At 58.0% G+C, this 27,173-nt stretch overlaps 15 protein-coding genes across 15 annotated transcripts; 6 read left to right on the top strand and 9 right to left on the bottom strand.

Annotated features, from left to right (window-relative positions):
* Positions 1-442: 442 nt before the first annotated feature.
* FA10DRAFT_301035 (hypothetical protein) lies at positions 443-2,509 on the top strand (the record flags this gene model as incomplete). The annotated part of the gene is made up of 3 exons (XM_025524919.1): positions 443-681; positions 755-1,980; positions 2,058-2,509. The coding sequence occupies 3 exons, from the start codon at positions 443-445 to the stop codon at positions 2,273-2,275; spliced, it is 1,683 nt and encodes a 560-aa protein (XP_025379767.1). The 3' UTR covers positions 2,276-2,509.
* A 149-nt stretch (positions 2,510-2,658) lies between these two features.
* Positions 2,659-3,934, top strand: FA10DRAFT_266293 (P-loop containing nucleoside triphosphate hydrolase protein). Its single transcript, XM_025521433.1, has 3 exons — positions 2,659-3,017; positions 3,092-3,641; positions 3,713-3,934. The coding sequence occupies exons 1-3, from the start codon at positions 2,810-2,812 to the stop codon at positions 3,834-3,836; spliced, it is 882 nt and encodes a 293-aa protein (XP_025379766.1). The 5' UTR covers positions 2,659-2,809; the 3' UTR covers positions 3,837-3,934.
* A 151-nt stretch (positions 3,935-4,085) lies between these two features.
* Positions 4,086-5,727, bottom strand: FA10DRAFT_266292 (hypothetical protein). The gene is made up of 6 exons (XM_025521432.1): positions 5,555-5,727; positions 5,288-5,493; positions 5,079-5,226; positions 4,878-5,020; positions 4,540-4,822; positions 4,086-4,476 (listed from the first exon to the last, which is right to left on the bottom strand). Exons 1-6 carry the CDS (start codon positions 5,708-5,710, stop codon positions 4,324-4,326), a joined length of 1,089 nt encoding a protein of 362 aa, XP_025379765.1. The 5' UTR covers positions 5,711-5,727; the 3' UTR covers positions 4,086-4,323.
* Positions 5,728-5,972: 245 nt separating this feature from the next.
* On the bottom strand, positions 5,973-7,667 carry FA10DRAFT_301032 (hypothetical protein; the record flags this gene model as incomplete). Its single annotated transcript, XM_025524918.1, has 4 exons — positions 5,973-6,278; positions 6,337-6,831; positions 6,895-6,957; positions 7,542-7,667. The coding sequence occupies 4 exons, from the start codon at positions 7,665-7,667 to the stop codon at positions 6,027-6,029; spliced, it is 936 nt and encodes a 311-aa protein (XP_025379764.1). The 3' UTR covers positions 5,973-6,026.
* A 449-nt stretch (positions 7,668-8,116) lies between these two features.
* FA10DRAFT_95767 (MFS general substrate transporter) lies at positions 8,117-10,684 on the top strand. The gene is made up of 6 exons (XM_025525815.1): positions 8,117-8,739; positions 8,796-9,141; positions 9,204-9,445; positions 9,514-9,758; positions 9,823-9,994; positions 10,062-10,684. The coding sequence occupies exons 1-6, from the start codon at positions 8,358-8,360 to the stop codon at positions 10,589-10,591; spliced, it is 1,917 nt and encodes a 638-aa protein (XP_025379763.1). The 5' UTR covers positions 8,117-8,357; the 3' UTR covers positions 10,592-10,684.
* Position 10,685: 1 nt separating this feature from the next.
* Positions 10,686-12,358, bottom strand: FA10DRAFT_95619 (FAD/NAD(P)-binding domain-containing protein). The gene has a single exon (XM_025525814.1). The coding sequence runs from the start codon at positions 12,188-12,190 to the stop codon at positions 10,763-10,765; it is 1,428 nt and encodes a 475-aa protein (XP_025379762.1). The 5' UTR covers positions 12,191-12,358; the 3' UTR covers positions 10,686-10,762.
* Positions 12,359-12,525: 167 nt separating this feature from the next.
* On the bottom strand, positions 12,526-14,044 carry FA10DRAFT_271650 (cytochrome P450; the record flags this gene model as incomplete). The annotated part of the gene is made up of 2 exons (XM_025523109.1): positions 12,526-13,788; positions 13,856-14,044. 2 exons carry the CDS (start codon positions 14,042-14,044, stop codon positions 12,526-12,528), a joined length of 1,452 nt encoding a protein of 483 aa, XP_025379761.1.
* Positions 14,045-14,530: 486 nt separating this feature from the next.
* Positions 14,531-15,023, top strand: FA10DRAFT_285422 (hypothetical protein; the record flags this gene model as incomplete). The annotated part of the gene is made up of 3 exons (XM_025523995.1): positions 14,531-14,745; positions 14,811-14,892; positions 14,946-15,023. 3 exons carry the CDS (start codon positions 14,531-14,533, stop codon positions 15,021-15,023), a joined length of 375 nt encoding a protein of 124 aa, XP_025379760.1.
* A 48-nt stretch (positions 15,024-15,071) lies between these two features.
* On the bottom strand, positions 15,072-15,986 carry FA10DRAFT_266286 (hypothetical protein). Its single transcript, XM_025521431.1, has one exon. It carries the CDS (start codon positions 15,811-15,813, stop codon positions 15,328-15,330), a length of 486 nt encoding a protein of 161 aa, XP_025379759.1. The 5' UTR covers positions 15,814-15,986; the 3' UTR covers positions 15,072-15,327.
* Positions 15,987-18,370: 2,384 nt separating this feature from the next.
* Positions 18,371-19,551, top strand: FA10DRAFT_285420 (Cloroperoxidase; the record flags this gene model as incomplete). Its single annotated transcript, XM_025523994.1, has 2 exons — positions 18,371-18,645; positions 18,705-19,551. The coding sequence occupies 2 exons, from the start codon at positions 18,371-18,373 to the stop codon at positions 19,549-19,551; spliced, it is 1,122 nt and encodes a 373-aa protein (XP_025379758.1).
* A 904-nt stretch (positions 19,552-20,455) lies between these two features.
* Positions 20,456-21,199, top strand: FA10DRAFT_301026 (hypothetical protein; the record flags this gene model as incomplete). The annotated part of the gene is made up of 1 exon (XM_025524917.1): positions 20,456-21,199. One exon carries the CDS (start codon positions 20,456-20,458, stop codon positions 21,197-21,199), a length of 744 nt encoding a protein of 247 aa, XP_025379757.1.
* An 857-nt stretch (positions 21,200-22,056) lies between these two features.
* On the bottom strand, positions 22,057-22,589 carry FA10DRAFT_285418 (hypothetical protein; the record flags this gene model as incomplete). The annotated part of the gene is made up of 2 exons (XM_025523993.1): positions 22,057-22,381; positions 22,441-22,589. 2 exons carry the CDS (start codon positions 22,587-22,589, stop codon positions 22,057-22,059), a joined length of 474 nt encoding a protein of 157 aa, XP_025379756.1.
* A 529-nt stretch (positions 22,590-23,118) lies between these two features.
* On the bottom strand, positions 23,119-24,142 carry FA10DRAFT_285417 (hypothetical protein; the record flags this gene model as incomplete). The annotated part of the gene is made up of 2 exons (XM_025523992.1): positions 23,119-23,765; positions 23,848-24,142. 2 exons carry the CDS (start codon positions 24,140-24,142, stop codon positions 23,119-23,121), a joined length of 942 nt encoding a protein of 313 aa, XP_025379755.1.
* A 68-nt stretch (positions 24,143-24,210) lies between these two features.
* FA10DRAFT_95433 (hypothetical protein) lies at positions 24,211-25,365 on the bottom strand. Its single transcript, XM_025525810.1, has one exon. It carries the CDS (start codon positions 25,170-25,172, stop codon positions 24,291-24,293), a length of 882 nt encoding a protein of 293 aa, XP_025379754.1. The 5' UTR covers positions 25,173-25,365; the 3' UTR covers positions 24,211-24,290.
* Positions 25,366-27,134, bottom strand: FA10DRAFT_95434 (hypothetical protein). The gene has a single exon (XM_025525811.1). It carries the CDS (start codon positions 27,080-27,082, stop codon positions 25,559-25,561), a length of 1,524 nt encoding a protein of 507 aa, XP_025379753.1. The 5' UTR covers positions 27,083-27,134; the 3' UTR covers positions 25,366-25,558.
* Between the last annotated feature and the right edge of the window lie 39 nt (positions 27,135-27,173).

The following is a 27,173-nucleotide window of genomic DNA, read 5'->3' as shown; positions in this document are numbered from 1 at the left end:
GAGAATCCTGGTCAAAAAAAAGGTCGAAGTTTGACAGGGCACCACCGGATGCAAGTCCGTATTGCAACCGAGCTAAAGAGATATTGTTAAAGCCCTTGCGGATTCGACTCAGTCCTTCCCGGGCTATCGCGCCATGATACGGGAGCAGGCCTCATTCCGCTAAGCACTACCCCGCATCTTTGCTTGGATAAGCTCCTTCTGGCAGCCGCATCTTCTGTACTGTAATGCTACTGAGTAGCGCTTTTCGGGATTGGGCCAATTCTCGGCAGCGCCTGCGCAATACGCGTTCTCCGCCTCCACCGGCTGTGTTTTGACAAATCTACTGGCGTGCCAGATTCAGCCCCGCACTTGCTCGTTGGCCCTTATATTCCTCTGGGTTGCTCTCGCAGTTGTCGAGAAGATCCCAGTACGAACCCTTTCTTCACAACTCCCAGGTCAGAACATGTCAAAGATCGACGCAACGCGCTACCTGAACATGAACTTCACAAACGACGACACGCTTCGCGTCGTGTTTAGTGTCGCAGCCGCCCTGCCAGTCGTCTACATTGGCTTCCAGGCTTTTTGGTGGGCCCTGCGCCGCTACATGATCGAGAAGACGACTGCGAGAAACCAGACGCAGACGATCGGCAAGCCTCGAAAGGATGGCAAGCTCAGGGGCACATGTGTCGTAGCTGGTGGAAGGTGAGCTCGAGACGACGAAATGGAAAGACATGCCAGTCTCGCTGATTACGCCGCCACCACTCACCACTCACAGCATCGGCGGCCTCGTCTGCGCCCGTGCAATGACGTTCCACTTTGAGAAGGTCATCGTTGTCGAGCCCGACGAGATTCTGGTCGACAAGCGATCCCGAGTCGGACAGTGGGGACAGATTCACGCCTTCCACAACATCATCGTCAAGTCGTCCGACGCCCTGTTCCCTGATTTCCGCCGCGACGTCAAGGCCATCGGTGGCCACTTTTTCCACCCGCACTCAATGTACTGGCAGCTTGGCAAGGATATGATGCCGTTCCCACCGAGCGACGATGACTGCGAGGAGCTTGGCATGACGAGAATGGGCCTCGAGACCATCATCCGCCAAAATGCTTTCAAGAAAGAGTACGGCATCGAGTTTGTCGCTGGCACCGTGGTGGGCGCCACCCCAGACGCAAAGGGCGAGCGTTTCCAAGGTGTGCACATCCGCCGCAACGATGCAAAGACGAGCTACTACCAGGAAGCCGATTTCGTCGTCGATTGCTCGGGACCGGTCTGCGCAGGAGCCAAGTGGATCCAGAGGCCGCTGTCTCGCGACGGCACCTCTGCCAGCGAGGTCAAGACCAAATGGGGCCCAGTTCAGCGATCGCAGTACTTCCCCGACGTGGCCTACTCGACTTCGGTGATCACAATCGACGAAAAGCTCCTCAAAGAGAGGCCGTCGCTCCCGCGCAACCCAAAGAGCTGGGACAATGCCGGCTTCCTCCATCTGGTGCACCCTTCGCCCTCTACGGATCCCCGTGCTTCGATGATCTTCAATGCCGAAAAAAACACGATTGTATTCTCTGCTGCTTGCAAGGGCCTGGCTTCTGAGCTTCCCGACGATCTCGAGGGCTTCCGCAACTGGGCCGAGAGCATCCAGAACACGACGGGCAACCGGTCGCTGCCCCCATACGTACTCGACATCATCGACATTGCCCAGCGATCCAAGGACGAATTTGGCCATGACATCGTCTTCAACAAGTACAAATTCACCAACTGCCACCTGCTCAAATACACCGAGACAAAGGTTCCTCACAACTTTGTTGCTGTCGGCGATTCCCTCGTCAGGGTCAACCCCATCTTTGGCATGGGCGTCTCCAAGGCCTTTGTAGATGTCCTCACCCTGGACCAGATTCTGCGCGAGAAGGCTTCGGCTTCTCGCGGGATCCCCGACCGTCTCTCCAAGGCTTACTTTGCAAAGGAACTGCCTCGCGCAGACTGGCTTCTTCAGATGACCAAGGACCTTGGTAAGTTGCCAGCCGCAAATACCTCTCTTCTCCATCTGTGCCCGACTGACGTCTGCTTGACTTCTTTGCCCTGGTAGACTTTGGATGCAGCTACGTCAAGCCCCTGGACCCAGGCTCGAAGCTGTCTCACGGCGCACCCTTCCGCTGGTTCGTCGACGGCATTCTCACCGTGGCCGCTCGCAACCCTAGCGTCGCAAAGACGGTGGGACGCGTCTTCTTCTTCGATGCTCCTCCCCTCGATCTCATGGCTCCCAGCCTTGTCTTCAAGGCCGTCAAGGCAAACCTATTCGGCTAATAGTCTCTTCGCTCGAGAGACTCGCGCCTACAAACCCTCTTTCGCTCCCCTTTCCCCCTCGTTCTCTTCCCTCTCTGTCACCTCGCCCGACCTTTCCTACTCTCACGCCGGAAAAGAGAGCTGCTTTCCCTCCCCCTTTAGAAGACAGCTGAGCCTCTCGAATGTTGACGTGGCACCCCTACTCGTTCCACACCCAACCTCACACCTTGTACTTCCCTCCCTTCTTCTTTGATAGTCGTAGGAATGTTCCAGTACATTGCGCCCGAAGTGCCTCAGGAAAATCCCGCACTGCAGAGAACCAGTCAAGGGTGCCTGCCACGTGCTGGACGACGAATGGAAGGATCACCGGTTATATTTTTAAGCTCCACTCTCTCCAGCCGGTAAGCTTTGTTGCTCCATCTCTTTCGCACACACGACAAATGGTCCCCTAGCCCCGACGAGGCGCCCACTTCTCACCCTGAGTATACGCGTCAGATGTCGGAGAGAGCAGCGGGAGACGCAGGGGCTGGACAGGGAATGCAACCAGACGAGGACATGTCGGCCTACAAGGCTCGGCTCATCGCTGACCACATTTGCTCCTCGCTCCCGCCCTCTGACGGCCATGAGGAAGGCGGGAAGAAGAGAAGACCGCTCTTCGTGGGCATGCAGGGGCCGCAAGGCAGTGGCAAGACGACTGTGACGAGCATGGTAGCAGAACGGCTGAAGGGCAAGGGGCTGAGCCCTGTTGTCATGAGCCTGGACGGTTAGTGGGCCCATCTTCCAGGGAGACCAGACGACCCGGAGGACTAATGCCAACGAGGTGTACACTGCCCATAGATCTTTATCTGAGCCATGATGAGCTTGTCGAGCTCGCTCGAAACAGCCCCACAAACAAGCTTCTCCATGGACGAGGGCAGCCAGGAACGCACGACATGCGCTTGGGTTCAGACGTTCTTCGATCGCTGTCCACCATCAACGGCGATCAGACGACCGTCCTGCTCCCCGTATTTGACAAGTCGCTTCATGCGGGCCAGGGAGATCGAAGCAAAGCAACCGTCCGCGTGTCGTCTCCGGTGGATGTCGTCATATTTGAAGGCTGGTGCCTCGGCTTTCTTCCTATTCCTCCCCAGGAGCTCGAGAAGCGGTATGCAGGGGACATTGGTGCGCGGAAGCAGTACTTCTCTGCACACCAATTGGCATCGCTTTCCGACATCAACGAGCGGCTCCAGGCCTACACCGAGTGGTATGGCTATCTCGACGCCTTTGTCCAGCTCGTTCCCCGCGACATCAATGATGTCTTTGCATGGAGGCTGCAAGCCGAACACAACATGATATCCTCGGGCAAGGAGGGCATGACGGACCAGGAAGTCCACGATTTTGTCGCTAGGTGCGTTCCGCAATGCCTGACCCTCGAGCGCATTGTTTTTCTCAAGCTTACAGACCGTGAGTCACTCATAGGTATATGCCAGGCTATGAGCTTTTCAGCTCGGGCGTGAATGGGAAAGACACGCCTTGGTCGGGCAGAGGGATGGCCTTGACAATTGATGCCAATCGGGATGTGTTGTCGGTGGAAAGATTCTAAGCCGCCCTAGGAGGGTTTCGCCACAAGCACGACTTCCGAGTAGCATAGACACTCCTCTCCGAATAGAATTTTGCTCTAGCGGAGCAATCCTGAAAGGCAGCCTTTAGAACACAGTGGAGCAATCAAGTGGCCAAAGTCTCCACCTGATACACGGCAGAGAGAGGCTCGCTTGCACGCCTCTATGACCTTTTCTGGCAGGGAACACAAAGATGCAAAGATCTTGATGCAGCGGCAGACGCACGTCTTCCTGGCTCTCTGCGTTGTTTCGAAGGAAAGCTTTCTGGTTAGCATACCTCAGACAAGAGGTAGGTAGAAGGGCAAGAGAGGAGGCGACTCGGATCAGTTCCGCGATCCTCTGCACACCGGAAACCTCACAGGCACCCTACGTCCAGTGTACCGGTGAAGTCAGGGGGATTAACACATTATCTTTCGCGCACGCTTGACAATCTTATCGGGGATCTTGAGATGTGAAGGCTAGGACGGGGAATCAGGAAGATGCTTCCTGGGTGAGGGGCTTGTCTTCTCTCGCCACGGACTCGCTCGGGTTGTGCTTGCCCTCTCGGCCACGCTTGAGCTCCTTTGGCAAGAGCGCGAAGCCGCCGACGTAGAGGAGGAAAATAAGGCCCGTCCAGCCGTATATCTGAGGCACAAAACGTCAGCACCAGACGCCATGAAAGCCCACAGGAGAGACTAGCACACGCACAATGTAGCTGGCATAGCGGGGCGGCTGCCACTTGGGACCCTGGTTGATCGCGGGCCAGATCTTGAAGCCCTCGTGCACGTTCCAGACCGAAAGCGCAAAGAGGACGATGCCGGTGACAATGTGGACAAAGCTCAGGTATCGGTTGCCGCGGCGTTTGTTGAGCGTGCGACCGGCCTGGGCCAGCACGAGCTGGACAAAGAGCAGCAGGAAGAGCGCAAGTCCAAGCTCCATGTGCAGCGTCGCAAAGTGGTGTCCTCCGGCGGTGGAGACACCGGCTACGGCCCTGTATGAAAGTATCAGTTGCGTTCCGATGCAGAAGGAATGGTCGCTGCACCCACAGGAAGAAGCCGATGAAAACGAAGAGGTAGGCAGAGAGTTGCACGCCACGATGCGCAGGGACCCAGTCGTAACGCAGTCGGCTGTAGCGGCCGATGAGGGCACCAATTGGGATGAGAAGCATCCAGCCGATGATCATGAAGAGCTGGATTCACACTTCAGCCTCTGATCCACGCGAAAGGTTACGATTACGGTGCACTCACCATGTGGACAAGGAAGATGCGGCGGACCTTGTTGAACTTCTCTTCGACGGCGTTGCTGACCGAGCCGCTGCTGCTGGAGCTGCCATGAGCCGGCGCGGGCTGGCCGGTGGCTGCAGCAACATAGTCTCCGAGGGCATACTGGTCGGCACTGAAGAGAAAACAACGTCAGCACGTCGAGAAGAGGCATGTACTGTCAGACGTCCACTGACGGATTGACAACCATGACCATGCCGAGGGAGCAGTGGGGCAGGCACATAAAGTACAGGGGGTCCGTCGTCGTCACGGGGTAGGTGTAGGTGGAGCCGTCGGCCTGCACCGTCTGCTCGCCAAAGGTGCCTGGCGAGCAGGCATCAGCGGCCGAGTTGCCCTTTGCTCCCGTGGCCGTGTGTGTCGAGCTGTGGAAATGGAAGACGAGCTTTGATTTCACAGCCTCAGCATTCATCGGACTGCCTTTGGATGCAAGAGCAGACCCTCACATTGTCTCCCTGCTTGGCTGTCGTCGTGTTTGGGTAGAACTGAAGCACGCTTTGGCCCGTCATGTCCTGTCCAACCTGGATGGCAATGTCGGCGCACATCGCGGCCTGCAGGAGGCAGAGCCCAACGATGCCCGTCTTGATGAGCCAGCTAAGCATGTTGATGAGATGATGGTGACAGACGACAAGAATTGCCCATTTCAAGGGGCTCAACAAGCACCCACTGTTGTCCAAAGCGGAACAGGGAAATCAGCTCACTTTGCTTTTGTAATTGCTTCAAGCCTGTTGGCTGGCTCCACTTTTCATTTTCAAGACTCGTGGAACTACTCCCAGCAGCGTAATGAAGGGTTCCAAGGCTATTTGAGGCTCGAGCGCGCGCGCTGAGCCTCGGATCTAGTGTTTTGATCTCCAAATCCCGCTAGGCGGTCCGACCGCATCGGCTTCCATGCGTCCGACGATCTTTTTCCTGTCACCCTTAGTGCTGCGTCGAAGCGACAGCTAGCTTCAAAAGACTGGCCCACTCCTCCACAAGGAGCGCCACCTCGTCCCGCTTGTGAATGGCCTCATTGTAGTCGAGAGAAAGGGTGAGACGATCTCGAAACGTGGCCGAACGGCCAATGAGATATGGTTGGTGAACGTGGCACCCAAAGTGCACGCCCTCAACGTGGAGCTGGCTCGCGTAGCTCCTTTGAACATAACGTTCCAGCAAGCCGTCTGACATGCACATCTATGGCAACGATTCTTCTTTAGCATCAGACCTGTCTTGCATCTGCTTTCATCCTCACTGATTGATGCCTTGGGGGCGGCGGTCCGGCGCTGACGTCGTTCCGCACCAGCTTAATGAGCTTGCCAAAGACGACGAGCCGCTCTTCGGCTTCGTCTTTACATGCCCTTGCGTCGGCCGACATCTCACTGGCCAATTTGCAGACACGCACTCGAAGCCCTTCCTCCTCTTCAGACTCGTCTTTATGAACAGACTCGAAAGAAGAGCTGAGGGAGGCAAAGGCATTGCCAAAGTAGCGGGGCGTAGCCAGGCCGAGGCAGTCGCGTACGTTGACTGCCGTTGCATACGCCACGCGGGTCCGCGTCGTGGACGGGAAGCGGCGTGCGAGGACAACGAGGTGGCTTGCAACGGCAAGCTGCGATATCGAAGGTAGGCCTTTCTCCTTGATAACGGTGAGCATTGAGTTCGTCTCTGAAGCCGAGAAGGTGTGTCTGCACTGGGACGATGTCGAAGCAAGAGCGCCCATCGTTCTCGGTGGTGGGCCGGGACTCGCGGACTTTTTGAGTAAATGGACGAATCAGCGTCATATATGCTACGCCTGCTGGTGCTTCCAACTTACGCCGGACTCCTCGTATCCTCTGATCAGTGCAGAGAGCGCCGAGCTGTGGTCCTGCTCGAATAGCTGAAGCGGGAGGAGAGAAGACAGCGCTGGCTGAGGTGCTGCTTTTGCAAACAAGTCTCCATTTGAGGGGCAATGTCCACTGACGAATGAACGGAGGAGCATGTCCATACATAAGAGGATGCCTGTTCCATCCATGACGGCGTGATCCGCTCGAATAACAAGGGCGAAATACCTGATGGTGGGTGCGCGCCCAAAAAGAAGAGCCCGAACAAGGACCCGGGTGGCGCCTCGCCTTGGAAGACCATCCCGACTCAGCTCGCATCTACATTGGTCGATGTGAGTCCACAGATCCTCTGACTCCTGCTCGATTTCTTGAAAAGTTAGCGAGTAGTCGACCGCGTCTCGCAAACTAGCAGCGTTTATGGTATCCTCGTAGAATGCCCGCGGTTGTCCGTCTTCGTCGCACCGGATGTCTGTTGTCACCTGTGATACCTCACAGAGACAGGCTGCCCATGCCCGTCGCAGCCTATCAACGATTTCATCGCGCGAAAGGAGATTCTCTGTGCGAAGCAAGAGGCATGGCATCATGCTGTCGCCGCAAGAGTCAGCCTCTCACAGCCGTGCCCACTTTTACCGCGACCTACGAACGTGTGCTCGTTCGGCCAGATGTCTGCAGCCATGTTCTCGTACCACTCGATGCCGTCCAGGTCCCTCTTCCACACGTTCCCACCAACGTTGCCCCATGTCGCCCGATCCAGCTTCACGTCCATGTCGTATGAAAATGTGTAACGCCGTCGTCGACGGCTGAAGGCCCGCGTCAAGGCTCGCAGCAATGTTGTTCTTCTCCTGACAACCAGTGCGCAAGCGTAAATTCTAGCCTTCTGACATCCTCAATGGATCGAAAGCAGCGTGAGACAGGGAGGCGCATCAGATTTGCCGGGACCTAGGCCCCTAGGCCGGACGCTGCCGACCAGGCACGCCGAGACAGCCGTCGAGACTTTTTTGAACTTCTCGGGACACTTTCTGGCTTATTCAACGGCGTCTTATTTGCTGGATGGTCAAGCCAAGAAGCTGTATTGAAACCCCGTCGGGCAGCTAGGCGTTTGCTTGATGCAGGTCCATCTGATACATCTGCAGATGGATGAATTGGCGAGAGAATTTAGACGCGTCGCAGGCAGCCTTCTCGCACTGATTTGATCTATCACCCCGTCCAGATGGGCGACAATATACTTCCGAGCCACCTGTCCGGTGTAATGGCAAGCTGCTGACAACTTGGAGTGGCAGAAAATTTTGTAGACTGGACCAGAAGAGAAACGAGAAGCTATGGGTCTCGACCTGCCGCCTCATTGTGGCTTTGAGGAGCCGCAAGAAGGAATGACGGCCTCGAAGACGGCTTATTTAAAGAGACGAGACGAGGACGACCCCTACCATCAATCCTACAGCTTCATCCTGGTACCAAGATGTCCACCAACGCCACCACACAGCGTCACGAGACCGAAGTCAACGTGCCCCATCTTGCCAACACGGGCACCGAAGAGGCCGCCGTCGAGGATGGCCACAGCAAGCATGCCAGCTTCTCGGACGACCAGTCTGAACGAAACGGGTCTGTCGATGTCAAGGCAAAGTCGCAACAAAGGGGCGTGAGCTCCATTGAGGCCCTTCACCGCGTCTTTGGAGGCAACAGACTTGTCATGTGGTCCCTCTACTTCGCCATCTTTGCCGTCATTGTCGCCTCGACCATCGACACATCGACGACATACTCCTACCAGCCCATCGTTGCAAGCATCTACCAGGACCATGCCACGCTCCTGGGTGTCATTGGCACAGCGACGGCCATCTTGAGTGAGCTCATTCCCGCTTCAAATTGCAAAGCGCACCTGCTGATTCCTTCTGCGCAGCGGCGGTGTCGCAGCCTTTCATTGCCAAGATCTGCGACGTCTTTTCGCGCCAGGCCGCTTTCACCTTTGTCATTGCCTGCAACGTCCTCGGGTACATCATCATTGCCGGCACCAACACCGTCGCGGGCTACGCCGTGGGCAGCGTTATCGCAGCTGTCGGCACGGGTGGCGTCAGCCTCGTGTCAAGCATCCTCCTTGCCGACCTCTCGCCGCTGGAGTGGCGAGGCTTCGCCCTGGGCATGGCTGCTGCCCCTTACATTGCCTTTACTTTTCTCGGTGCCAAGATTTCGACGTCCATCATCGCGTCCAACCAGTGGCGCTGGGGCTATGGCATGTTTGCCATCATGTGCGTAGGCGCCATCTTTAGCTTCTATTTTCAGGTTGAGCGTGCTGACTCGACCCGAACAGCCATCCTGTCTGCGTCCTGCCCGTTGTTGCAATCCTCATCTGGGCCCAGCGCCGCGCTAGGAGGTCTGATGACCTCAAGTATGCGACGGCTGCCACTGCTGAGAGGCAGAGCCTGGTCGATGTTGTCCGGATCTTCTTCGTCGACATTGACGGTCTCGGTCTCGTCCTCCTTGCCTTTGCCTGGTGCCTCATCCTGCTCCCCTTCAGCCTCGAGGCTGGCGCCGAAAAGGGCTGGAAGAATCGTGAGTCCGCCCCAAGCGATGCTAAGAGCCGCGCGAAAGTAAACTCATGCGACCACTACCTACCAAAGCCTCGATGATCGCCATGCTCGTTTGCGGTATCATCATCCTCTTCCTCTTTGCTGCCTGGGAGTACTTCGGCGCATCGATGCCCCTCGTCAACCGCCGCATTGCCGCCAACAAGGTCTTTCTCTTGGGTGCCAGCCTTGACTTCCTCTACTACCTCAGTGGCTACCTGCGCGACTACTACTACCCCTCGTACACGTACATTGCCACCAACTGGACGCTGCAGGGGTGGACCTACTGGAACCAGATTGTGAGTCGGGCCTAGCAGAACAATTTCATGTCCCACTGCATCGACGACTGACCCTCCTCACCAGACGACTGTCGGTCTGTGTTTCTTTGGCCTCGTCGTAGGCATTTTGATGCGTGTGACGCACCGCTACAAGTACATTCAGCTCGGCGGTATCGTCATTCGCACCATCTGCGTCGGCCTCACCATCTGGGCCACGGGTTCAAACGCCACGACAGCGGCCCTCGTCTCGATCCAGAGTGAGTGTAGGCCCGCGACGGCCGTTCCGCTCTTCGTTCATTTTCACTCGCTGACAGCTCTCGGCAGTCTTCAACGCCCTCGGCTGCTCGTGCTCGGTCATGGGCACCCAGATTGCCACGCAGGGCTCGGTGCCCCACCAGGACCTGGCCCAGATGATCGCACAGCTGTCGCTCTGGACGCGTCTGGGCGGCGCCATTGGCACCTCGGTGGCTGCCAATGTCTGGACCAACAACATGCCCGTCAACATGGCTAAGGAGGGCGTGCCCGAGGAGCTGATACCGACGCTCTACGGCAGCATTACCTCGATCAAGGACACCTATTCGTTCGACGATCCGATCCGCCAGGCCGCCATTCGAGCCTACGACTCCACTGTCCGGCCCATGTTCATTGCAGCCACCGTCTTTACGGCGTTGACCTTCTTCTGTGCTCTCTTCATGCCCGACTTCTACCTCGGCAAGAGTCACAACAAGATCGAAGGAACCGACGTGCGCGGCAACAAGGTCGAAGACGTGGCTTCTGACCCCACGGCTGACCCCATGGACGTGACTCTGGGTGCGCCTTCTAAGCCTTCGGCGTGGAAGAAGTTCGTCGGCTAGTCGCTGAAAAATTAGGCCGTCAAGGTCTTCAGATTCTCCTTATCACCTCTCCTGCTTGTTTCTTCTCTTCTTTTTCGGGCCCTTCTCTTGTTTTTCTGCTCTCTTTCGGGCTCTTGGTAACACTGTCACATAGATTGCAAGGCTCCCTGCCAGCAAATGGATCGAAATACATCATAGCGCCAAATCATCGGTGCTGATGCCAAAGTAGTCCCACAGGGTCAGCGTGGAGAGGTCATCCTTGCCGTCGTCGAGCGACTTGTGCGTACCGCCGTCTTCTACGATCCCATCCTCGAGGCCGAGAGTGACCTTGATGGCGTGTGGCGGTGCCTCGTATCGCTCCAGCGCCTCGCCCAGCTCCTTGCGTGTCTCTCGCCAGCGCGCCCATTGGCCCTGCTCTCCCTCCTCTTCCTCTGCTGCACCGAGAGAGTCACACTCTCGCGCCACGAGCCGGGCAATGTTGCGGCCGGCGAGGAGAGCCTGGCCATGGGCCGTGTGGCCAGCATTGAGGGCGCCAAAGGCATCGGCAGCATCGCCTGCAACAAAGATGTGCTGCAGGCTCGCGTCCGTCTCGGGCTCCCCATCCGGGTGGGCAGAAGGCACAGCGAGTTGCAGGTGTCGGTTCACACACGCCATCCTCGTCTTGGCATCAATGGCTGCTGCTCTGTCCTTGCCGCAGAGACCGGAGAGGAACGAAGTGTTGGGCACCTGGCCTGTGCACACGAGCAGCAGCTGTGCGGCCACGGTACGTCCCTTGGCCGTCTTGATTGTCCGCTCCTGAAACGGGTGGGTCTCCTCTTTCATGCCGCCATCTATGACTGCACGGTCATCGGCAATAATGTGCACGCCGAGCTCCTCGAGCTTGCGTTTACTCTCGGTGTGCATCCATGGCTCGAACCTGGGCAGCAGCCTCCGCGAAGCGAGGAGCGTGACGGCCTTGCGCGGCGCGTCGCCAGCCACGTCGGGCCGCCGAGGCTCGGTGTTGGGCGTGCCATAGATGTAGGCAATGTCGCTGGCAAGCTGCACGCCCAGTGGCCCTCCCCCGACGACACACACGCTCCGTGCTTCGCGGATCCTCGCCTGGGCTCGCCTCATCCACGCCACACCTCCCTCCTTGAACCCTTGCTTGGCCTCTGCCTCGCTGCCACCGTCCCCATCGGCCCATACGTCGATGGGCGCGGGCAGAAGGCTGCCAAGGGTGTAGACGAGGTAGTCAAAGTGTACGCTGCTCTTCTTGCCTCGATCACCGCTGGCCATCGACTCGACGTGGGCCACGCCTCGGCCGAGAGTATCGCTAGGCTCGAGCGCGACGAGTTTGGCGTGCAGCACTTCGTTGGCATCGGAGATGGGCCGCAGATGGGGTCGAGCCTCGATGGGGGCAAAGACTTTCATGATGGGGATAAACACCTTGCGCTCGTGGCCGGGCAGGACAAAGACGCGCGGAAAGGCGTAAAGGTGGTGAAAGTGGCTGTTGCGCTCAACGACGACGACGCGCCAGGTCGGGGGCAGCGATGCAGCGAGCGTCTGTGCAGCATTGTAGCCTGCGTAGGCGGCGCCGAGCACCAGCACGGTCCTGCTCGACGTGAATGGCTGGACGACCATCCGAATGGGGGAAAGGAGAAGGAAAACAGGAAGAGGAGACCACTGCCAGACCTTGTGTGCCAGGCGCCTTCTTTTTGAGGCAAGAATGCCAGGAACGCAATCTGATAAAAAAAGAGGCGCCAAGCAAAATCCCGATGCATTCTTAAATCGAGTGGCTCAGCTGCAACCTCGCCAATCTATCAGCTCAATGCATCAACGTCCCTTAGATGCTATCTCGTTGCCCCGGCTCGCCTCGAGCTCTGCCTCTACAACGGCTGCATGGCGCTTGGTGCGATAGTCGAATTGTCTGTCCTGGAAGATCAGCTCCGACAAAGACACAAAGTGGCCGCTCTGACTCACGCATCAAAGGGCAGGGGTGCCGTGGGAAGCTTGTTGGCAAACGCCATGGTGTCGACCTCACCCGCCATGGTAAAGGCCCAAAGTAGGCTGGCCGCGCCAATGAGGAGCGACCGCTCGGCCACATGGAGGCCGGGGCAGATGCGCTTGCCGTGGCCGAAGCCGGCATGGCCCCGCTGTGGGCTGAACCAGGTGCCCCTGAAGGCGCCATTTTCAAGAAAGCGGTCTGGGTTGAACACGTCTGGGTCACTGTACTCGCGCGGGTCGTGGTGGATGGACCAGATGTTGGCGAGGACAGTGCTGCCCTTGGGAAGGACATAGTTCTTGTAAGGCACGTCTTCCGTCAGCCGGTGCGGGAAGCCCAGCGGCGAGATCGGTCGCCAGCGCATCGACTCAAACAGCGTCGCCCGCAAGATCGGCAGCTGGGGCAAGTCGTCAAAGGTGGGCATGCGCTCGGAGCCGACTACAGCGTCGAGCTCCGCCTGCGCCCGTCGCTGCGCCTTTGGGTTGCTGACCATGGCCAGGACAAAAGCCGAAAGGGCGGCGCTCGTCGTGTCGCTGCCTGCAAAGTACAGTGCGCCCGAGAGGTAGGCCGCCTCGGCGTCAGAGAGGCCCAGACGCGCCTGTCTCTCCTGCAGCCGGCTCGCAAACGAGTCGGCGGCCTTTCCTTCGTCGCGCCTTGTCCGCACAGTGGCGTACATGTCGGTGAAGAGGGCCAGCTCCTGCGCGTGGATCTCGAGCGCTCGTCGCTTTACCGGATTCAAAAACATGGGCAGGTGCACAAGCACGGGAAGCCGGTCGAGGTAGGTGCGAGCGATGAAGAAGGGTGCCACGTTCTTGATCGAGTCGAACAGCCGCACAATCCACACATCGTCCATGCGCGACAGCGGGTGGTCGTAGGTGACCGTCATGATGCCGCTGGCAGACATGCGCTGGAATTGCTGTGCAAACGAGCTTGGCTGGCGAGCCAGGGCATCAACGGTGATCCGGGCCTCTTTCTCCTGCACGGGCTGGTAGTGCCTCGCGCTTCCCTCGGCCAGCGTCTCGGCCATTGCCTTGCGGTAGCGCGACCAGCGCGGGCCGACATCCATCGAGAGAGTGCGCATGTTCTGCGACACGACCTCCTGCAGCGTCACCAGCCTCGGCCGGCCAGCAGACGAGGACGAGTGGCGGTCGAGGATCTCGTGAGCGGCGGCGGCGGTGCCCAGCACAAACATCTTGGGCTGCAGTGGCCCGGAGGAGAGCGTGATAATCTCGCCATGCTGCTCGGAGAACGCACTCAGCAAACCCTCTTCCCGAAATCCCGATGAGGCGCCTGCGCAGACTCACCTCTTGATGCAGACGCGCATAACGGAGCCATGGAGGAGTTCCATCTTTAACCTTTGCCCCCGTCCAGAAGTGTGATCTCGGCCCGGGCGGGAGTCTCTGGCCCCTCTTGGCGCCGACCAGCAGCCAGGCAAGGACGACAAGTAGGCCTGCGGCGAGCCATTGTACAGCAGGGGCGGGCAGTGGCGACATGTCGGTGGTGCAAAGACAAGCCCTACCTCCTTTCATGCGGCAGACGCGCCCGCATCGTGACGACAAGCCTGCATTCGGGGTTTTTTAGTCTAAATCGCAGCCGTAGCGTAATTAGTCTAATTACTCGAGGCACGGCCGAGCTGCCCTACTGCAAAGAGCAGAAGACGCCGGCAGGGCGCTCTTATGATCGATCGCACGCGGGCCTTGACTCTGCCAATAATCGTTTCGCCTGCTCTGGCCTCTTCTAGAATGACGATGAGGAAAGGAAACAGGTTCACTCCGTTGGAATTCTGACGCTTCCAGCTGCGCCACACTGCCAAGCCTGGCGCGCGCGGCACCCCTGCCCGCGGCTTGGCGGCGTCCGCGGTATCTTCGCTTCGCATGTGGAGTGCTTCTTTCTGTGGGATGATCCAACCTCTTTCCCACTTCTTATATAAAGTAGTGCTACAGGTAGGTCAGGTGCATGTCGCAATCACTCCTTGCACCATGTCGTCTAAAGCCATCCTCAGTATCGGCATCGACGGAGACCATCCGCTGATGAAGACAATGCCCACGGCGCCGTCAGCCGAATTCATCCGACAGGGCATTGCTGACGCTCGCATCGCCACACATGAGGCCGGCTTCACTGGTTTTCGCTTCGTCGAGCTGAAGCCAGAGACGTGCGCCGACGAGCTGGCTGAATTACTGAGGGAGAAGCACTGGTGCGTCTATCTCTTCAATAAATCCCCTTGATTACTAGCATGTGCTGACGAGTACCCATCAAAAGGGATGCCCTCATCATCGGCGGCGGCTTCAAACTTGTCCCTGGGTTCATCACCCAGCTCAAGGATGTCGTCAACACGACAAAGGTGGGTCTTCCTCATCCCGCCGTACGTTGCACTGCTGACACCAAAGTGTCCAGAACCTGTCTCCCAAAACGCAGATCCTTTTCACCAGCCTGCCTTCGACCATCATCGATTCTGCCAGGCGTGTGAAATAGCTGCAAACAGACGTGGATTTCTGCAGGTATACACAGGACATTTCGTCTAGGGCACAATCACTTGTAGTAGGAATTGGCGTACTGTGGCTGCAGGTAGGCCGTGTTGCCGTTCTCGACATGCCCGTTAGGCCCACGCTGTTGCATCGAAAGGACGTCGTAGGAGTGAAGTGCTGCAGGCCTATGTCAGTACCGAGCTTGCCTGGAAGTTGGACTGAGAAAGAGGCTCACCAACGGCCATGACAAAGAGGATCAGCTCCTGCGGGATCCACAGACCAATCGACAGGCCAATGTTGAGATCATTGATCTATGATGTGATGCAAGACATGTCAGGAACGATGGGGGTTGATGGTGATGCGAAAGCACTCACCGTGTCGCAAACGTTCGAGCCGTCAGCGCGACAGTCGCGCAGGAACTCGTCCTTGTTCTTCACGACGGAGATGATGTGGACGAGGCCGACAAGACCGAGGATGAGACCCTTGAGCAGCGCACCATGTGCAAAGAGTTTGATGATCTTGCCGTTCCTGCGAATCAAACCGAAGTCGCCGACGATCAACAAGACAACGAGGATGACCAGGAAAGCGCTTTGAAGACCCGTCATGATCTTGTGGAACGTCGTCAGAGTGTCAGACCACTCGGCGAGGATGTAGAAGCCCCAGCCAGATTCGACGACAATGAGGACGAGCAGGATAGGGGAGAGAAGGAGCACAGCGGCTCGCGTCGACATTCCTAGCATGGAGTCGACGATGGGAAGGCGGTCGACGAGGGTATTCTTGTTCTCGCTTCTGGACATTGTTGCACTGATGCTTCGGAGGGGTGCTGTTGTTGATTTTGAATCTCGTGGTGGGTGATGCTGCTGCTGGAAGGACGTCCTCAGCGGCGGGTTTTATACCTTTCGACAGCAAACGAGCAATTCACGCTACATGTGACAGCTCCTGCAATTTGGCAATTTAAGACAGTGCTAATGTGACACCTTCTTTACCGAACTCGTACCGAACTCGTGAGATAACGCCGTGCATCTGCGGTGGTGCACCGCCGTCAGGGCAAAATTAAATTGCGTGGGCGTTGGCGGTGATGCATTATGCGTTCTTTGTCTCGGGCGAGGCACTCCTCGGCCGACGCGTCTCCTTCTCGGGCGAGATTCGTTGAACCGAGCGAGGCAGGATTTCGCCCGACGCGACCCCCCTCGCGCAAACGCCTTCGCTTAGATTCAAAAGCGAGGCGATGAAATCGAACTTGTGATCGCCTTGAGAACGCTCGTCGAGCAGGAACACCCGTAAGGCACTGTATGGCTCACAGTAATCGACAGTGGACCCAAATCGATCTTTGGCACGATGATGAGAGCCTGAGCGGCCTTGCTCCACGCCATTAGACCGAGATGTCCATGGCCTCGTCATAGAGACAAGGTGCAAAGCCGGCTCCCTTGTTGTCTGTCTGTTTGCGGCGCGTTTGTTCCGTCTGCTTCGAAGATTGTCTAGGCTCACGTTAAACCCCTAGAGGTAGTGCTCTATACTCCTCGTCAGCGTCTCGAAAAGTCGAATTAACATCGTTCACTCATTCTTTTACCCCAAACAAGTCGTTGAGGTAAGCAAACTTTCTCGTTCTCATCTATCAGCGCAAAGGCAAGTCCAAGAAGCCTGAGCAGCTTGCGCATGCTCGTCGCTGCTGCTGAGCCTCAGACGTTGTGCATTGAATGCAAAAGTGTAGGGACTCGCTGAGTCAGGAGAAAGACGACCGCGGTGCACTGGCGATGCTTTACATGCGGGTACGTTGCCCATTTGCTGCCCCGTAACAGGGGCTCGCGGCAGCACTGCTTCTTGCTAGTCGGTGCTCACTTTTTGATTGCAGCGCCGAAGAGACGGCGCCTCGCCGGCCGTTTGGTGTGCCAAGTGCTGCGTCTATGACGACTTCTCCCAACTTCGGTCCTGCACGGCTGGACCTGGTAAAAGACAGATATCCGTGAGGGGGCCGGCCATGCAGCCCATGCTCGCTCATCGCACGTATCTCTTTCAAGCCATGCCAAGGCTGTGATGCCTGAGTGCTGGCCAATTAGGTCCAGTAGAGATAGAAGAATGCCGCAGACAGCAGCGTACGAAGGGCCGTGTGTCTTCGGAGCGAGCCGCGCTTTAGTGAGACCCGTCCTCTTCTTTGGACCCCTTTTCGTTACCACCGTCGCGTTCGAAAGAGCATGTATTCGTAAATAGTTGAATGAGCTCCTTTGATTGCAAATCTTGTTGGAGAAGAATGGAATCCTGGCCTACGACCCAAAAGTGCGCCAGACAAGAGAAACTTTCATAGTGGTCGGTCTCTGCCCGCCTCGTGGGATCGACCCTTTCCAGAAACGTGCAAGTCCCCTTTGCACCTCCCAAAACGTGGGTCAGACCGCCGTCAGAGAGTGCGGGCGTCGTCATCAAGTGGGAGACGCTCGAATCGATGAGTCCACAACATCAGTAACGTCGCTTGTCGCTTGGAGCCGGCCGGTAAAGCCTGCCGGTCCCTGCGAGGAGAACATCAGCTGATGTTGGCAACCCCTTTGTCTTTGGTATGTGTGCGCAACGAGCGGTGTTTGAAGTTAGAAATAGATTCACCAACATCCGCGGCCAGCTGGAGGCCGAAGTGCTGTAGATAGAACCTGGGGTAAGCAATCCCGCATTAGTATGTGGGGTACTTTGCATTCTTCGGATACAAATGTCACAAAGCCCAGGCCAGCCAAGAACTGCATGCGTAGGGGAAATCTGACTTTATGGTACCTGGCCAGTGCGGCCAACGTACCCGGTCCGAAGCCGGCTTATTGTGGGAAGAGCGTTCCTAAGGTCATTCTAGAAAAAGCTCCTCTTAGCGCCTAGCTTCTTTGACGCCGGGCTTTGAATTTATTGGACAAGCCTCGATGGGCGTGCTCGGGCTTTTGTCCGCCCAGTAAGCGCACCCCGCTTTCCAATCAGTGCTTCGCTTTCTCCAAGAAGCCCGCTTGCCATCAAGGGAGTCCAACAAGGCTCAGATGTGAGGAGGTACTTAGCGCTGGGACAGACGAGGGATCCGGCAAGAGATTGGAGCGGTTCCTTCATTGCCGCTCCCTCATCCCTCGTTGTCCAGTCTAGTACTCTTGTTGATTTCCAAGAATCCGGGGTAACAATGACATGGCTAACGGCAGAACCTCGAGACCGGGATGAAGTAATGAGCGTAGCTGAACCATCATTGTTGGGACCCGGTTTATCGTCGTCGCCACTGAGAGAGTGAGAGAGGCGAGGTATAAATGCTCTTCTTCTGCTTTGTTTACAAGTATCCTCAGCCCCCAGAAGAAGCTCTCACCTCCCCTTATCCCTTCATTTCCTGCCCGTCACCGCACCGCAATGAAGCTCTTTGCAGCCATTCTCCTTTCCATGGCCTCGGTCGCGTCGGCCTTCCCCGCCTTTGAGAAGCTCACGGTTGAGCAGCTCGATCGGGCTAGGCAGATGCTTGACGAGCGGCAGGTGCTTCCCAATCCCATTGCACCCATCCTCGGTGGCAACATGACCGTCACCGTCGGCAAAAAGGTCATTCCTGATGCCGCCCACCCATTCAAGGCGCCCAGCGCCACGGCACAGCGAGGCCCATGCCCTGGTCTCAACCTGATGGCCAACTACGGGTAAGTCTGTGAGCTTCTTGGGCCTGTTCAAGCACGGTAGCTAACGGCAAGGGCCATAGCTACCTCGACCGTGAGGGCATCACCAACTTCGAAGAGCTCGTCTACGGCCAGCAGGAGGTCATGGGCTGGGGCTTGGACCTGTCCACTTTCCTGGCGGCCCTCGCCGTCGCCGTCGACGGCAACCCGGTGAACCAAAAGGTTTCTATCGGAGGCCCCGACGAGCGTGTGGGCACTATCCCCCTCCTTGGTGACGGCACGCTGCCCGGTGGCATCCTCAAGCACAACACCTACGAGATCGACTCGTCGCTCACGCGAGACGACGTCGCCATTGGAAACAACAAGGTCCTCAACACCACTCTCTGGCAAGACATTTGGGACGTGGCCGACGAGATGAACGGTGGCCAACTCAACGGCAAGGTCATGTCGGTCGTGCGCGAGAAGCGGTATGAAGCTTCGGTGCGTGACAACCCGCAATTTGCATTTGCGCCCATCGGCGTCCTCTTCTTCTTCGCCGACCAGTTCCTCTACAACACCATGCCAACTGCACTGGACAACGGCGAGCCTGGTCCGGCGACACGCGAGACAATCTCGCCCTTCTACGGTGCCAAGCGTACGGGCGAGCGAACGTGGGAGTACGTGCCCGAGCACCTGCCCGAGGGCTGGGTGCGCCGCGCAAGGCCCCTCTCGATCCCAGAGGCCGTCCTCGCTGGCATCGACACGGTCACGGCGGCAGCGAGCAAGGGACAATTGCCCGTTGGCATTACCAAGGAGGACCTGACGAGCCCCCAGGGTGTTGTGTGCGCTGTCAAGTCCATCGCCATCGGACAGGTGCCCGCGGCAGTGGTGGGCCTCCAGGGCATGGAGATGCTTCTGTCTTCCATCAACTCCATTGGTGCCCCCTGCTGATGTATCAAGTTTCTCTACCTGGTTTTTCTTTCACGCCACCTTAACTGTGAGCTGTGTGTAATACGAATGACGTCTACCTCATTTCTTTCTCGTCTTGTCAGTGGGGTCAATGACTCTTTTCCGGGTTGTAACCGGGCGCTCGCAGTCTGCCAGGAAGCCAAGTTCCATGTGACCAGTGAACAGTATCGGTGTGCACTTGCCTTTGTCATCGAGAGTTCACTGGACAGGTTTTCTGCACACAATTGCACACATTGGGGCAAGGAGTTCGCTTCACTCCATGTCGCCGAAATCGCGCGTATGCTGACGCAGCCTGTCGGTGCGCTCAACTTCCCAGTAAGTGTCGACTTGCTCACCATTCCAACGAGCAAACACAACTGGTCTTGGTGCTTCGTGCCGAGCGATCTCACTCGCTATCTCACTCTGCAGTAGGAAAGTGGGACGTTGTGATTCGGCACCGCAGGCATGCACTTCTGATGTCGAGACCTCGGGGTCACAAAAAGACGCCTGCCGTGCGTGATACTCTGCCGTTGCTTGCACAGATTTTTAACTGGCGTTCTGGAGAGAGCGCAAAGGCGAGTTGATGAGGGCGGGTGACCTCGGTGAGTCGGCTTCAGCCGCTCTTCTCGAGAATTTACTGGCATCTTTGCTTACACCGGGCGTTATACTCGTCTCGGCAGCCGTGCCACCGTGGGTAAGTATGCCCGTCGTTCTGAGCAAAATGGACCTTGGGTAGGCATGATAAGGATTCGAGGGGTTGTACGCAAGGTTTAAAAAGGAGGAGAGAAGCCCGAAACTACTGACCCATTCACCACCACAATTAAAAAAAATGCGCTGCCTTCTGCCTCGCCTCCTTTCCTTGCTCGTAGTGACGCTCGTGACGTGCTCGCAGACGACTGTCTGGGCAATGGAGCATGGCGTGCACAAGCCCACGCCATCATCAATCAAGCTGCTGCAAACCTTCGAAGATCTGTCTGAGCAGATGGACCGCCTCGATGTGGGCGGTCATCTGTGCATTCGCTTTCCAACACAAGAGTGGAAAGGATTTAAAAGTCGCTTCAGGCACTACGTATCGCTCTGGGGTGACCACATACGCGCGTTCGAATTTCTCGTCGACCGACATGAGCCTAACTGGGTGACGGGATACATCAAGCGCGTGCTCCGATCCGAACCCATCGCCATCTCCGTCGACGACGAGCATGTGCCAGTAATAGAAGTCAGCTCGTACAAGCGCGAAGACATGTACAGGATCGTTACCAAAGATGGCAGTGTCAAGAAGTTCATATTCAAGCCCAGGGCATGGAAGGACTATATTCGCGACTGCGATGAGCTTCACGATATGCTCCACGACTGGCGTGTCCTCCACTCGTCTGGCACAAACCCGGGCACTGGATGTCCCGTTGAGACGGCTCAGAACCAGGAAGCGGTGGATCCTCAGGCAATCGTCTTGATGCTGCCCATGCCCTACAACGAAGAGCCCATTACTCCTGAGCACTCCGTTGGAGCCTCTCCTTCTCACCTTGCGCTTCCTTCGACTTCTTCGAGAAAGGAGAAGCCGGAGCTGTGGCACGATCTCGACAAAGTCACCGCTGACAAGCTCACTCATGAGGCCAACTTGTGCAGGCAGATGGAGAAGGCCAGCATCTCCTAAGCTGTCTTCCCCCTTTAACCCCCCCCCCCGGTTGCTTCCATTTCAGTTGAAGATGAAATCCAAAGACATGCTTTTCTCTCCACGGGCATGGCTGGCGAAAGCATGCGATTGGTGTGCTAGTATCGTAGTGATCTCCTCGGACTGACTCTGCCAAATTGCTTCTTCTTTTGACTCCCCGTTCGCTATCTCGTCACTGCCAAAAGCCGAATGTGTTTCGCTTCATGCTACCGCCAGGCCACGGGCGGTCTTTCGCCGCCATCCTCAAGCTGTAATTTCGGCGTAGCAATTGCTTGAATCTCCCGAGAGGTCCCGTGAAGATTCAGAAGCTACCGTAGGCAGTGGTAGCAATGGCCTCTGTCACCAGAAAGAGCTACAGCTGAGCTTCAAAATTGTAAAATCATCGCTCGAAGTCAAGTTCGAAGCTGGTGGAAAGGTGAAGCTGGCGGGAAGGTGAAGCCGGATTCTGGATGGAGCTTGCGGAGCTCGCTTTGAAGGACGAGAGACAGACGTGCGAAGACCTGCTTGGTCTGAGTGGCAAGGGAGAGCTCAGAAACCAAACAAGACCACTCGTTGGGGTGGAGTAAATGGTAGCTAATGGCAATGAGAGCGAAGGTATTAAGTAAAGACGGCCGGAACGGTCCTAGGAAGGTATATGAATGCCTAAGACTTACGTTGAGACTTACGAAGAGACTCGCTTTCCCGCTCACCTTCCGACACAAGAAGCAGAAGTAGCGATATACTGGCCAGGGCGTAAACTATTGTTTTCAAAGAACAGAAAGATGTGCTCTTCTTCGAGTGGCAACGATGAACTCGCGCAGGCAAGCAACAACGTCCAGCGACAGTCGACGCGGTGGTTTTCAGTGCCGCTTTCCCTTCATGTAGACGAGGCACCCCAGAACATGACAGGAGGGCGTACACCGTTTGCGCAGCGCCCTCGCCGTTCTCCGGTTGCGTCTGAGCCCTCCATCTGTCGGCACGCATCTGCAATCCAGGCGTGGGTCCCAATACGGAGTCAACGTAACTTGGCCTTTGCTATCCTCGCCCCAGTTGACCCAGCAGGTTACTCCATTGTACCCCGGGCACGTGTAGATGTAGAAGTCGGCCAAAGGATTGCTATTCTTGTCCGGAATGGGAAGCCCGTAACATTGCGCCGTGTCTTTCAGGTTGATGTAGGTGATACCACTGGAAGGAAGATAGGTTTAATCCAGCTTGTCTATGACCCATCTGTCGAGCGTACTCACTCGTCATAAAGGCGAAATTGGCTACTCGGTACTGCTGCGGGTTTTGGCTTGAGATCTAGTGCTACTGGTATAGGCTTGAGATCTTCCGCTGTCGCGTTGAACATGAAGCAAGGGATGACGAGAGCCATTGCAAAGATGTTGAGCTTCATGTCGTAGAGAGGGTCCAAGAAGCTGGGAAATGGGAGTGGGTGAGAGACTTTTCGTGCAAGGCACCAGGGCTGGCAAGGGGAAGAGAGAAGGCGAGCGTCTACAATGCAGAGCAATTAATCCTATGCTGGGTTCGTTGTTGCCCCATCGGCTTTCCCCCTGTTCGCAATCGTTCCCTGAATTGCTCCTCGGTCGATTCGTCTTCCTTTCTTGACCTCCGCAACTCCGTGACTTGTCGAAATCGGGTCGTGCGTTTGCAACTCTGACCTAGGAAACCGTTAAGCCGTCTATCTATCAGCTTTCTTCTTCATGCTCGTTCACAAGAGAGGGAGGGTGGTGCGGCGCATGGAGTCTCCCCGACGCTGAGTGGCCCAGGAACCCGCTTCGAGGAGCTCCTCTACTTTCCCAGGCGATATCACACCTACAGCTGGTCTGCTGGGGACCTCCGCTCGAGACTGGTCTCCGTCGGAGAGGACAAGCTCAGACTCTGGTCTTGCTGCATCGCCGATCGAATCAGGTCCAAAGCAGGAGCTAAGGCTGAGGCGTGAGAGAAAAGAGGTACGAGATGAGAATGGTAAAGAGGGAGCCGAGACAGAAGGCATTTGCGGCAATGACGACATCGTGGCGGTCCAGGGAGCGCGCCTTCTGACGTTGAAGAGCCGACGCGGATGCCGTCGCCGCCGCCGCTGTGGCAGATGAGGGCGGACTTGTTCTTGTCGGTCGGAAAACGTCTAAATCGCCCTTCGTCGCCCGAGGCGCGGTGATTCGTCGGTTGTTCCCTGCAACGACGAGGCCGGGGAGGTCGTCGATGGACCTTGCATTCTTGAAGAGCAGGTACGCCTCCCACGCCGTCCTTGCCACCCGCAAGCTGACTTGGCCCTCTCCCTCATCGCCGCCCCCTTTCGCGTCGGCATCGGAGTTGGCGTTGGGGAACGAGGGCACGTCGGAGGTGACAAAGCCGTACTTTTTCTCCGCCCGCTCCACACCCCACGACTCCATGTTCCTAGCCCACTCGGCCAGTGTCTGGCGCTCGCGGAGGTACGCATAGATGGGCACGCTGAAGCCGCACGAGGTGCTGCACATCGCCACGTCGACCTCGATCAGCGCCCGCGTCCCGGGTGGATGCCTGTCTTGGACGCGTGATGAGAAGCCGTCAAAGAAGCGCTCGTGCACCGTGCCTGTGTACCCCGAAACCGCCCCATGCTCGAGTGAGTCAGCCAGGCACAGAGACCGCCATCGGCAACAAGGTTAGAAACCCACCTCGGCCATACATGCGCACAATGTTGGGCGCGCCCTCTTCGAGATTGACAAACATGACGGTGATGCGGCCGTTGCCGACCTCGTTGAGGTGCGAGATCGTCTCGTTGCCGCTGCCAGTCAGATCGAGATAGCGCAGCTTGCGCGGACCCACGAGCTCGAAGCAGCCCGTGGCAGACTTGGGCGAGAGATTGACGCGGTGCTGCGCAGAGAGGGGCGCCGTTGCGACGAAAAAGAGCGGCTGGCGCTCGATAAAGTCAAACAGCTTGGCAGGGATCTCATCATAGAAGACGACCATGCTGTGTGGGAGAGCCACACGGAGAGCGCTCAAAGTCGACCAACAATCGATTCTTTTATATCATCTAGGCTAAAAATACTACAGGTGGGGGGAACCGATGTGTGGGCGCGCGCGCGGGCGGGCGCGCACGGGCGCCGAGTCACGCACGTCACGCGGCCTTGAGCGACGCGATGGCGGCGTCGATCTCGCCGTCGCTCAGGCCCAGCTGCTCGCTGCAGTAGCGACGGAAGCCGCCCAGCCTGCGCTCGACGACGCCCAAGAAGTCGTCCATGGCCTCGGCGCGCGACTCGGCCAGTGCGATGAAGCGCTCGTCGTCCTCGTCGAGGTGCGGCAGCTGCGCCTTGAGCTTCTGGAGCAGCAGCGCCCTGGCCGGCTCGACACCGACGCGCGACAGGCTGTACTCGTCGGCAATCTGCGCCCGCGTACAGCCGGCGAGCGAGAGGAGCAGCGCCGTGGCCACGCCGGTTCGGTCCTTGCCGGCGGTGCAGTGCAGGAGCAGGCCCTGGCCGTCCTGGAGCTGCGCCACGCTCCGGACGAGTGACGCGAGGGCGCTGCCGTGCGTGGCGAGGATGCGCAGGTAGGATTCCGTCACGATGCCATTCTTGATGGCCTTGGCCTGCTGTTCCTTGTCCTGCTCCTCCTTGTCCTGTCGCTTCTCGTCTTCGCCTTTCTGCATAAAGCTGCAGGGCGTTACATTGGGCGCATCCCAGTAGGTCCGCACCAGGTTTTGGTCCTCCGCCGTCCACGCCGGCGACGGACTGGCTTGTCTCTCCTTGTCGGACCGCAGATCGACGATGGTGACAAGGGCGAGGCGGTCGGTGGCCGTCTCGCGATCGATGGCGAGTGCGCCAGAGCGGTAGATGCGCTTGGCCCGCGTGCCCACGTGTGCGCTCGTCAGGTCCGAGTAGAGGCTGCGCAGGTTCAGGCTGCCGTCTGCGACGACAAATGGCGCCTCGCCCAGCGCTCGGGCGACGGCCTCGGCGCCGATGGCCTCGCTGACGGGCGTCTTTGCCAACTCAAGCGCGAGCATGTTCTCTCTCCCGCTTCATACAACCGTTGTCTCTCGCTCTCTGATGTCTGATGTCTGCGTTGGTGGGAGCGAGTAGGGAGGAAACGAATCTTTTTTTCAATCTCTCTATTTTTCTCCCCTCCTGCCCAGTATCATGTCGGGCTACGCTTCCATTCGGGTCGTCCGCGGATGTGTCAGTCGTCGACGTAGTGCAGCAGCAGCAGCAGCAGCAGCAGCAGCAGCAACACCAGTTGTGTGGAGGGATTTTTTAGAAATCAATTGCATCGGATAAAAACTGTGAAAGGAGAGCTGTGGAAAAACTCAAAGAGTCTAAAAGTGGGCCGGCGCGACCGGGATCGCTTGCCACACAAGGAGGCCCGAGCTGGGCTCGGTGGTCGCGTCGCGCGCTAAAAATACACTTGGCAGAACATCGCCCGGTCGCGAGGGGCCGAGCAGGACACGGCATCGAGTGCCCGAGCGCGCTCCCATTGATGCGCCTCGACCCGTTTGCCAGTGACGGTGCACCGGGTCGGGTACGACGACGAGGCCGGCGAGCGGCTGCTGCTGCTGCTGCTGCTGCTGCTGCCAGGGCCCTCTTCCCAGCCCGTTCCTTGGGCCTGTGCACGTGACTTTGCCTGGCGACGGCGACGGCTGTTGGCAGCGTGGTGGGCGTGCCATGGCCCAACAAAGAGGGGCGATGGCTGGAGTGCCAGCTCGGCAGCGGTGGAATCGTGTGCCGCAAGCTGCTCATGGCCATAGAAGGATGCACAGCCGACGAGGTACAGCGACTGGAGTCTGGGCCAGGCCGAGTGCTCAGAAAAGAGGCAGGCGACGAGGGTGCCGTCGACCCAGTCGCAGTGGCTCAGGTCGAGGCTGGCGAGGCGTGGGGTGGCACGGCAGAGCTTGCGGAGCAGCGCCAGGCCACTCGATGTCTCGAGGCCCGCGAGGCTGAGCTGCTCGAGCTGCGGGCAGGCGCCAGCGACCAGGGCCACGGTCCGACTTGCCGGGCCGTCGCCCTTGATCAATTCTGAGCCGGCGAGTGAGAGGATGCGCAGGTGCACACCGAGCAGGCGCGAGAGCGTCGCGTGCGAGGCGCTGCTGAACGAGAGGTCGAGCAGGCGGCTGCCCGTCGCTCTCGTCGTCGACCTCGACAGCGGCGCCTCGTCATCCTCCCATGAGTCGGCCCTACTACTTGACCCTCGCTCATGCTCTACTTGCTCCTCCAGTGAGTGCAGCGAAGGAGGAAGCAAGCGACGCAGGACCGCATCGGTGAGGGGCCTGCCCTGGGCCAGTCGACCTGAGAGTGCCATGAGTCTGGGCTGGAGATGCGGTGGGATCCACTCGAGGTCCGCCTCGGCCCCGCTGCTTGCATCGTCGACGATGGCGAGCAGCGCCGCGTCGACGAGGCTGGGCAGCCGTCCGTCGCCGTCGCCCAGCATGTGCCTGACCGAACGCGACAGTGCCCTTTTTCTTCTCTGGTCCCATCCCTGGTTCTGTTCCTTTCTCTCAGGCGTCCCCGGCCTCGGAGGTTCCTCGTCGAGCCAGCTCCCCGGAGGCAGCGGTCCGGCGAAGCGGGATCGGAGCACGTTGCGCCTCCTCGCCAGCGCCTCCTGCTCCCTCTGCCTCCTCGTCGCCCTTTCCTCGTCGCCCATCAGCGCAAGCGTCTCGCTGCCTGGAAAGGCTCCACCGACGACTGACGACGAGCCGGGCTGTTGCTGCAACAACGACGACGACGACGAGGCCCGGCCCTCGAGGTTCCGCAGTCTCCGGCGATCCTCGATGCGCATCTTTGCGAGGCGCGCCGCAAGCCGCTGTGACCCATCGCCTGCGCCACGCTGGCCGTCGTCCGGTGCGGGCCGGCGCGCAAGCGAGGGAATCAGGGCCGTCAGCGCCCTCTCGCGCTCCTCCATCGTCGGGCCATGGCTGCTCATCTGACGATCTCTCGTCTCGCCGACGTGCTCTTCTCCTCCACTTCTTTCCTATGATTTTATTTGGCGCACACGTGATTTTGACTCTAAAATG

The sequence above is a fragment of the Acaromyces ingoldii genome, assembly GCF_003144295.1.
Source record: "Acaromyces ingoldii strain MCA 4198 unplaced genomic scaffold FA10scaffold_2, whole genome shotgun sequence".
Taxonomy (NCBI): Eukaryota; Fungi; Basidiomycota; class Exobasidiomycetes; order Exobasidiales; family Cryptobasidiaceae; genus Acaromyces; species Acaromyces ingoldii.
The sequence above is the reverse complement of the archived record's forward strand: the minus strand, read 5'-3'. Positions and strand labels throughout refer to the sequence as shown.

Coding starts and splice junctions, on each gene's coding strand:
- FA10DRAFT_95434 (XM_025525811.1), bottom strand. CDS start 27,082: ATGAGCAGCCATGGCCCGACGATGGAGGAGCGCGAGAGGGCGCTGACG.
- FA10DRAFT_266286 (XM_025521431.1), bottom strand. CDS start 15,813: ATGTCCAGAAGCGAGAACAAGAATACCCTCGTCGACCGCCTTCCCATC.
- FA10DRAFT_95619 (XM_025525814.1), bottom strand. CDS start 12,190: ATGGTCGTCCAGCCATTCACGTCGAGCAGGACCGTGCTGGTGCTCGGC.
- FA10DRAFT_95433 (XM_025525810.1), bottom strand. CDS start 25,172: ATGCTCGCGCTTGAGTTGGCAAAGACGCCCGTCAGCGAGGCCATCGGC.
- FA10DRAFT_266292 (XM_025521432.1), bottom strand. CDS start 5,710: ATGCTTAGCTGGCTCATCAAGACGGGCATCGTTGGGCTCTGCCTCCTG. Junction 5,227..5,287: donor ATGGTCATGGTTGTCAATCC/GTCAGTGGACGT, acceptor TTTTCTCTTCAG/TGCCGACCAGTATGCCCTCG. Junction 4,477..4,539: donor CCCGCTATGCCAGCTACATT/GTGCGTGTGCTA, acceptor TTTGTGCCTCAG/ATATACGGCTGGACGGGCCT.
- FA10DRAFT_95767 (XM_025525815.1), top strand. CDS start 8,358: ATGTCCACCAACGCCACCACACAGCGTCACGAGACCGAAGTCAACGTG. Junction 9,446..9,513: donor CGAAAAGGGCTGGAAGAATC/GTGAGTCCGCCC, acceptor TACCTACCAAAG/CCTCGATGATCGCCATGCTC. Junction 9,759..9,822: donor GGACCTACTGGAACCAGATT/GTGAGTCGGGCC, acceptor CCTCCTCACCAG/ACGACTGTCGGTCTGTGTTT.
- FA10DRAFT_266293 (XM_025521433.1), top strand. CDS start 2,810: ATGTCGGCCTACAAGGCTCGGCTCATCGCTGACCACATTTGCTCCTCG. Junction 3,018..3,091: donor TGTTGTCATGAGCCTGGACG/GTTAGTGGGCCC, acceptor CACTGCCCATAG/ATCTTTATCTGAGCCATGAT. Junction 3,642..3,712: donor GTCCACGATTTTGTCGCTAG/GTGCGTTCCGCA, acceptor AGTCACTCATAG/GTATATGCCAGGCTATGAGC.